The sequence below is a fragment of the Phragmites australis genome, chromosome 7 (assembly GCF_958298935.1).
Source record: "Phragmites australis chromosome 7, lpPhrAust1.1, whole genome shotgun sequence".
Classification (NCBI taxonomy): domain Eukaryota; kingdom Viridiplantae; phylum Streptophyta; class Magnoliopsida; order Poales; family Poaceae; genus Phragmites; species Phragmites australis.
This window is the reverse complement of record NC_084927.1, coordinates 8,281,765-8,290,789: the sequence shown is the minus strand read 5'-3', so window position 1 is coordinate 8,290,789 and position 9,025 is coordinate 8,281,765. Positions and strand designations below refer to the sequence as shown.

Here is a 9,025-nt window from a genome sequence, read left to right as displayed (position 1 = left end):
GGGTCATTTCATTAAAACAAGGAAGTAGTAGTTACACACCGAGAAACTTAGAACAATAATGCACTACACAAAAAGAAAAACGACCAAAGAACCAAAATTTAAAAGGTCACAACTAACTATCCAATAAACCTCAGAGGCTTCTAGCTCTGACAGCACACCATATAACACCGTTGACTAACACCATTCTCACCACCGAATTGACACTCAGAGATGCATTATTGAAGATGCAGTTGTTACGATACTTCCATAACTCCTAAGCCACAAGAATGACAAGAGAATTGAAACCTTTCCTCTGCAGCTTTATGACCATCTTGTACGCACCCAACCACCATTCAGAGAACACAACATCAGTTGGCTAGGGTGCCACTGGCTATAGACCAAGGTTCTGAAGAATGATGAGCCACACCTGCCAAGGAAACACGCAAGTGACCGGCAAATGCTAAATGGATTCAACACCTTGATCACAAAGCAGACAGGAAGCAGGATGAGGCAAGCCCCTGGTAGCCAGTCGATCGTCAGTCCAACATCTGTTGAGAATAACAAGCTAAAGGAAGAACTTGCACCGAAGAGGAGCCCAAGACTTCCAGACAAGTTTCCAAGGAGCGAAATTGGTAGAACCTATGAAGAAAGAATTGTACGCTGATTTACTTGAATATATGCCCGACCTAGAGGGCCTCCAAATATGCTGATCACTCACACCATGCTGCAAAATGACCGATTCCAATAACTTCCATAGCTGAAGATATTCCACCAAAACACTGATAGAGAGAGACCCTTTGATATCTGACACCCACTGGTGATGATCTAAAGCCTGACATACAGTCCTCAACTCGAGCACACATCAAAGGACAAGAGGGGACATGTTAGGAACCAAACCCGAAATGGACCTACCATGCGGCCACTTATCCGTTCAGAATAGTGTGCTTGTGCCATCTCCAATGATTGTCTCTATGGCAATATCAAATAAAGCCGATGCAATGCGAGGAATTTGAACCTTCAAACCAACCCATGCCCGAGAAGGTTCAGTCTTGCGCAACCACAACCATCTAATGCGAAGTGCCCATCTAAAAGTGGCCAAGTCAAGAATTCCCAAACCACCAAATTGAATTGGCCGACACACACGATGCCAGGAGACCAAACAATTGCCGCCATTGACCTGTTCTTGACCCTTCCACAAAAGCCCCTTTTTCTTTCATCAATAGCTTTGAGAACCCATTTGGGAAGATCCAATACGATCATGTGGTATATGGGTGTTGCAGAGACTACCCACCCGAACCATAACAAGTCTGCCTGCATCAATGAAGGACCCATTTTGTGGTTTAAATGAGACTGTTTAGCCTTATCTACCCGTCAGAAGTTGGGGGTCCTTAAATAAAAATTGTTTTATTTCGTAGTCAACTCAAATCTAGTATACTAACTTATAGGCATTTCCATTTCTTATAGAACCTGAACTAAGCAACTTTTTTTATTTGATGTCTACTCTTGTTTGAAGGCAATACGGAGCGACTGTGATCGAGAACCTTGGGATAGCAAATTTGAGTGGTATACTAGACATCACTAGAAGTGGACTGCTGACGGCACTAACAGCAGAGTTCAAGTTCAACCTGAACAATTATTTGTCTAATCTATCGTACTCTCCGATCCGTTATCTTGCAGAAATAGTAGCATTCAACAATGCTCATCCTGTTGAGGTTAGTTTCCAACTGATTTCTAACTCTTCTGCTCCCTCTTGCAAGTTACCTATACCTTGTAAAGATTACAAGTGACTATATTCATATTTGTGGATTCCAGAGACTATAAATTTTATAAACCTGTGAAAAGAGTTAATTTTGCCAATTGTTCATTGAGTAACATAAAATTTGGACTGATGAACTATAGGAGAATCTCAAACAGTATTGGCATTGGCCCCTGGGAGAGCGCTATAATTCATCAGCTGGAGGAGTTGTTGGAAAATAGGGTGGTTAAGCTGATGAACGAACACCAGCTTGACGCAATTCTAACACCTGATTCGGACGCCACCCCACTCATTGCCTACATTGGTCTCCCCGGCATTGTGGTGCCGGCTGGGTATGATGAACAGGGTGTCCCCTTCAGCATTTGCTACAGTGGCTCAAGGGTTACGAGCCGAGGTTGATCGAGATGGCTTATGCGTTTGAGCAGGCTACCAAAGTGCGAAGGCCTCCAATGTTGAAGAAGTAGAAGGTACATCAGCGTCGTAGGAGAGTGGCAAAACTAAAGCAAGCATGGCTATGGCGATGCTGAGTTTGGGTGTGCGCAGCTCTTTGCCTGGGTTGAATCGGTAGCAGAGGATTATAAACACCCTAGTTAAGAAAAGAAATTCATCCCAATATTTGTTTTGTCTCCTTACCATTGCTTTTCCTTAAATCAGTGGAGAAATAGTTCAATTTCTTGTGTACCATATCTGCATATTTACGAGTCTAGTGCAATTTATTAAGGAAAAAGGATATTTGCTCCTTCAGTGGATCTCTCCTTTTTACTAGATAATATGTGTTACCTGCTTAAGTTCGAAGGAACTTTAAAACTTGGAAGCAAAGAAGGAAAAAGGGGAATGCTGGGGTTAACAAACAATCCATTATAAAACCACCAGAATTATCCGATAAGCTTTCACAATCTCAACATAGCATATGTCTCCCCTGCTTTAGTGCTGCCAATGCTGCATCAGACAGAACACTGTGAACAACTTTGTCGGGGTTAACTAAGACAACTGCAGAAATTGCCACAAAATCTCGGAATGCAGAAAAACTAGAACATTGCAGCTGAAGAGAGAAGCCAGGGGAAGAAGCCATGGGAGATGTCATGTATGTGTTTGGTCAATAGTCTCTCTCTTCTTGCCAATGCCTAGCATTTTTTAATGACGCCTTCAAATCAAAAGAGAGGATTGAAAACTTTCCACTCAGCAATGGAACATTTAACTTGAGTTCAAAGTAACATTCAAATCGCTAGCTGTCAATTAAAATTCAAAAGGATGAGTGATGGAATAGAATGTCATACTGAACGTATTCACCAAGTGCTTAAAATCCAAGGATATCGGTTTCGTTTACTTTTTCCTGTACCTCTTTTGTTGGACGGATGGTATATACCTCTTTTATCTTGGTTAGTTGCAATTTTTATCTAGAAGCCCGTGGTTTTCCTCGTAAAGATTTTCCACGTTAAATCTCCATCTCCTATATTCTTGATTATCTTTTCGTTCTTTTTCTTTAGCCGTTGGTTTCCCGACACTAAAAAAAGCGTTTTCTTTTTGTCTTACCGTGCTGACTGCTTTTGCGGCCATGTGTTGTATGAGTTCTAACCTACTTTACCATGTCTTCAACGACGGTGACAAAGGAAGAACATAATGCAACTACTTAATTTTGGAAGCTCATGAATGGCATCAATGTTTTCGAGCAAGGCATCTAGCATTTTCATGGAATAGGTCCAATCTACAAGAGCCTGACAAATGGAAGAACACAAAAGCAAAAACAGAGTTCCATGTCAGTAAGGTCACAGAAAGATGGGAAAAAAATGCAAACTCCCCAAAGTCATTTGGATTTTGAAGTTGTTTTGTTAAAAAAACCCTCCAAAGGTTTGGTTTTGTCGCAAACCCTCCCCCCAATTTTTTTTTAAAAAAGTTAAAAAATCACAAAAAAATTCTAAAAAAACTAGAGACAATTTTAAGATCTTCTGTGAATTTTTGTTTTCAAAAATAATATCCTTTGCATCATATTTCATGGAGAGGAAGTTTAGAAAAAAAAACGTGCAGCTCATTTATTAACTCATATTATTTTAACTTTGTCATATCTACCATTATTTTTCCTACACAAATAATTTTTAAGTAAACTAACAAACGTGGTTTCACTAATTTTGGTGGTGTTATGGATTAGTTATAAATTAATCTATCTGCAACATATTTACTCAATCCTGTACGTTACAATAACTATTTCTAGATTTCATGTATTTTTAGAAGATAGAGGATCATGTAAGAAGACTAAAAAATTGGTTTCATGATTTTTGGATTGGTAAATAATTAACTATGCATTTAACTCGAATTAATAAATAAGTTACACGTTTTTCTTTTTTTCAAACTTCCTCTCCATGAAATATGATGCAAAGGGTATTATTTTTGAAAAAAATATTTCACAAAAGGTCTTAGAATTGTCTCTAATTTTTTTAGAATGTTTTATGATTTTTTATTTTTTTTTTGAATTTTTAGGAATGTTTTTGCAACAAAGCCGAATTTTTGAGAGGTTTTCTCAACAAACAATTTTAAAGGGGAAAATCAAAATTCAAGTGATTTTTAGGGTTTCTTTGCATTTTTCCCAGAAAGATTCATAAGCCCATCGTGCACACCAGCAGTGCATCGAACAGACAAAGCATGGCTCGGCTGCGCATGCTGCTGCTCGCCGCCCTCCTCGCGCTCACAGCCGGCAGCTGCCCCGGCTTCGAGTTCCAGGAGGCCACCCTCGACGCCATCGACCAGGGCTTCAAGAACGGCAGCGTGACCTCGACGGCGCTCGTCCGGTTCTACCTGGGCCAGATCCGCCGCCTCAACCCGCTGCTCTGCGCCGTTGTCGAGGTCAACCCGGACGCGCTCCAGCAGGCGGAGCAGGCGGACGCCGAGCGGCGGTCGTCGGGTGATGGTCAGATCGGCGCGCTGCACGGCGTGCCCGTCCTGCTCAAGGACAACATCGCGACGCGCGACCGGCTCAACACGACGGCCGGGTCCCTGGCGCTGTTGGGTTCCGCGGTCAGGCGAGACGCCGGCGTGGTGGCCCGGTTGCGGCGCGCGGGCGCGGTTGTGCTTGGCAAGGCCAACATGGACGAGTGGGCCAACTTCCGCAGCGCCATCGGCACCGGCGGGTGGAGCGCGCGTGGCGGCCAGGGCAGGGTGAGCGCTTTCGCTTTCTTTCATACGGGTCACCAACGCATCGGCCACACATTTTTATTGGTGGGATTATTAATTCCGTAGCATCAGTGGTCCCACTCTGAATATTGATACAGTTTCTAATGCATCTTAGTCTACTCTCGGTACTTAGTTTTTTAATATTAATTAGGTGTCCACTTAACTAAAAAAATGATGTGGTAAGTAATTTAGAAAGGAGAGAAGTAGCTCGTTTCTTGTGAAAGAAACTACCTTTTGATCAACTATAGATGATTGTGAGATAATAAATTATTTTAAAATACTGAAAAATAAACAAAACACATACATGCATTATAAACATGTTTCTTAATATAAATTTCTTAGACATTATCTAAGAAACAAAATATTAAGAGTAGTTTTAGACCAACACTTTTCTTAACCAAAAAACTATGGGAGAGTTCCCCATAGCACGAGCCATTTTATAAATTTAGAGCTAGAGAAAATAAAAACTAACATAAAGAAGTTAAATAAGACTATCTAGCCACAGTTGATAAATTTGCTTTTGCTCTGCGGATAACTTGGGCAAACTCTTATCTGAATGTTCTCTACCATTTCTAGACGTATGTTCTGAGAAGCTGATAAAATTATATCGAAATCCGAACTAATTTTGATGAAAAATTCAAGTACACTTGTGAATAATGATGTCTAATTTTTAAAATTCTGATTGCGCTTGTGGGACGAAATCTGTTGTGCACCTTATGCAGTAAAACATATCAATCGCTAGTCGAAAGTTCAAAAAAGGTAAATTTAAACCATACCTCGTCTGATGGATGGCCGTCGTCTTTGTGACTTTAATCATACAAATTATTTTTGATTTGTTGCACATTCAAATTACATAGAACAAAAGAAAAGTGATAAAAATATGAGAGAACAGTAAAAAAAAGGATAATCCATAAACAGGAACAACGTATTGATGCCTTTAAAAAAACAGGTATCCCAATTAAAGCCAAACATGTATCCTTTTAAAAATTTGGTTGTTGTAGTTGCTTTACTTTTCATTTAGGATAAGGTTATTTATTTGCTCTAGAGTTCGGTTGAAATAATTTTAATTAGGGTTCAATTCACCTCTCTCTTGGTCATTCGATCATTTCAGTCGGCCTGATAGAGGTTTTGTTATTTTGTTTTTCTTTTCTCCTTGTATTTCTATACACATACATACATGTATGAAGCATATATCCTTGTATATATAGATATATATTGTATATATATTATATATCTACGCTCAACTCTAGTTACTGTTGTGCAGCCCTAGTTATAATCTAAAAAATAGTAGAGTTATAATCCACGAGACAGTGAGTTACAACCTGATGTACATAAAAAAATTGAGTTGCAATTGCATTATGAATGAATGTAATTCCTAACGAATTCCTTGCCTAATGATGTATAACCTAAAGAACACGAATGTAATAGTATTACAATCTAAAATGTAACTCGTTAGCTTCTCGTGTTGCAATTATGTACTTCTAGACGCACGTGTAACTAGTCTATCTATCGAATTGTAACTGATAGTTTTTTAAGTTGTAACTGGAGTGGTGCAACAGTAAGTTACAGTATGATTAGGCGCAGAATATACTCACTGTGTGTGTGTATATATATATGAACAACACACACACACAAACATTTCAACCAACACATATTTATATATATATATCAAATAAAAAGAATAAACCTTTTCATATGTATATGCATATATTTATACTCATATGTACATATATACTTCTTAGGTTTTTATTTACCTTTTATTTTATTTTCTTTATATAATTTTGTGCTAAGAGACAAACATTCAGGCCTAAATAACTTCAAGATGACTTGTGCTAAGAGACAAACACATCAAGATGACTTGTGCTTGCACATACCAAAATAACCTCGAATTTCACATTCAGGCCTTATCTTTAAAAAAAAAGAAAAGAAAACAATGAATATTGGCTGCTCTAACCATGGTGGTTTCATTTTTGTGAATACACAGTTTTCAGATAATGATTTTTGTGAAAATACATGTAGAATCCCTACGTTCTAACCTCGCCGCCGTGCGGATCTAGCACGGGTCCAGCAATAGCAGCGGCGGCAAACATGGCGGCGGTGACATTGGGCACAGAAACGGATGGATCCATACTCTGCCCGTCATCGTTGAACTCGGTGGTCGGGATCAAACCGACGGTTGGGTTGACAAGCCGGGCTGGGGTCATTCCTATCTCTCCTAGGCAGGACACAGTTGGGTAAGCATGCATACAGCAGTAGTTATCGAGAAATGGTAACCACTAAAAATTTTGACAATCCTACAGATAATGCACGAAAAAACTTGATTTTGTTTCGGAATGCAGACCAATCTGCCGCACCGTGGCCGATGCCGTCCTTGTGTTGGATGCCATTGTGGGCTATGATGAACTTGACGCCGCAGCCACGAGAGCGGCGTCCATGTACATCCCTGAAGGTGGATACAAGCAGTTCTTGAAGATTGATGGGTTAAAAGACAAGAGAATAGGCGTACTAAATGGATTATTTGATTTTGCGGATGGAACGGTGCGGCAGATGGTGTACAAGCAGCTTCTCAACACAATAAGGTAATTTTGGAACCTTGACTGCTTTACTGATTATTTGGGAGCATCAGTGTTGGAAGTAGCAGTAGAACAACTAATTAATTTATGCTTTTCTTTGAAGGAAACATGGAGCGGTTGTGATCGAGAACCTTGAGATAGCAAATATGGCTGTCATACAGAATGCTACTATAAGTGGTGAGCTGGTTGCACTGGCAGCAGAGTTCAAGATAGCCCTGAACGCTTATTTGTCGGATTTGTCATACTCGCCTGTTCGTTCCCTGGCTGAAATAATAGCATTCAACAATGCACATCCAGACGAGGTTAGTTCTGAGTCTTAGACCTTTATAAAATCGATAAATGGATTTTTCGTTATTTTCTCGTTAACAAAGTCTGGACAAATTGACTCATGAACCGTAGGAGATGCTAAAACAGTTCGGTCAGCTCATCTTCTTGCTGTCTGAAAACACCACCGGCATTGGTCCTGTAGAGAAGGCTGCAATCCAACAGCTCGGAGAGCTATCGGCGAATGGCGTAGAGAAGCTGGTGAAGGAGCACCAGCTGGACGCAATTGTGGCACCGGACTCGAGTGCCGCCACGGTCCTTGCCCTGGATGGCCTCCCCGGCATCGCCGTGCCTGCCGGCTACGACGAGCAGGGAGCACCCTTTGCAATAAGCTTCGGTGGGCTCAAGGGCTACGAGCCAAGGCTGATTGAGATTGCTTATGCGTTTGAGCAGGCTTCCAAAGTGCGAAAGCTTCCAATGTTCAGGCAGTAGAACATATTTTAGTGGAATATCATGGTCGAGTGACTGACTAAGCTCGATCACAATTTGCTGAGTGATAGTCCTGTTAGAAGTAATAGCGTTTTCAGATTTAACTTAATTTAATTTTTGATATAAAATGAATAAGAACATATGCAAATAATCAATAACGACTGTGTTCCAACTAGCTCCGACTAAATTCGACTAGCCTTGAGTAGGGTTCGATAAGTCTCAACACGTCTCAACTAGACCATGTTCTCGAAAAGATATTCGATTAGGTACTCGACCAGCAGATATACTCTACTAGGTACTAAGTAAGATTTACATACATACCTGACAGTGACGTGAGATACAAACTCCCCGTGATTTCGATGCTCGATGTAATATATAATGATGAAGATGAAGTAGTCGATGCAGAGCCCACCGTGTTGCCGCTCTAGTAGGCGATGACAAAAAAAAATAGTTGAAATAGATCACGATGATGTAGAGGAAGCAGATCGTGAGCAATCGCAATGAGCGCTTTCTAAAAACCTTATTCACCCTCTCCCGTGTATGATCCCAAGGGCGATGGGTTTCGGAGATCTGCTCTCCCGTTCGTCAGTACATGTCAGTGCAACGGGATGGAGTAGACTACGTGCAACGGTGCAATAGAGAGAAATTGGCAAAACCTTAATTTCGTGTGGTGTCTCGCGTCTCTTCTTTGTGTGGTGACTGACATATATATAGAGGGAGAGTCGCACGGTTGAGACGCACCACAATCAGAGATGGTTAAGCCACCAAGCTCGAAGTCTTGAATATTTATTCATTTGTC

The 9,025-nt window shown here is 40.7% G+C and overlaps 1 protein-coding gene across 1 annotated transcript; it reads left to right on the top strand.

Annotated features, from left to right (window-relative positions):
* The first annotated feature begins 4,229 nt into the window (after window positions 1–4,229).
* On the top strand, window positions 4,230–8,374 carry LOC133923942 (probable amidase At4g34880). The gene is made up of 5 exons (XM_062369253.1): window positions 4,230–4,885; window positions 6,920–7,134; window positions 7,240–7,479; window positions 7,577–7,775; window positions 7,873–8,374. Exons 1-5 carry the CDS (start codon window positions 4,373–4,375, stop codon window positions 8,227–8,229), a joined length of 1,524 nt encoding a protein of 507 aa, XP_062225237.1. The 5' UTR covers window positions 4,230–4,372; the 3' UTR covers window positions 8,230–8,374.
* The last annotated feature ends 651 nt before the right edge of the window (window positions 8,375–9,025 follow it).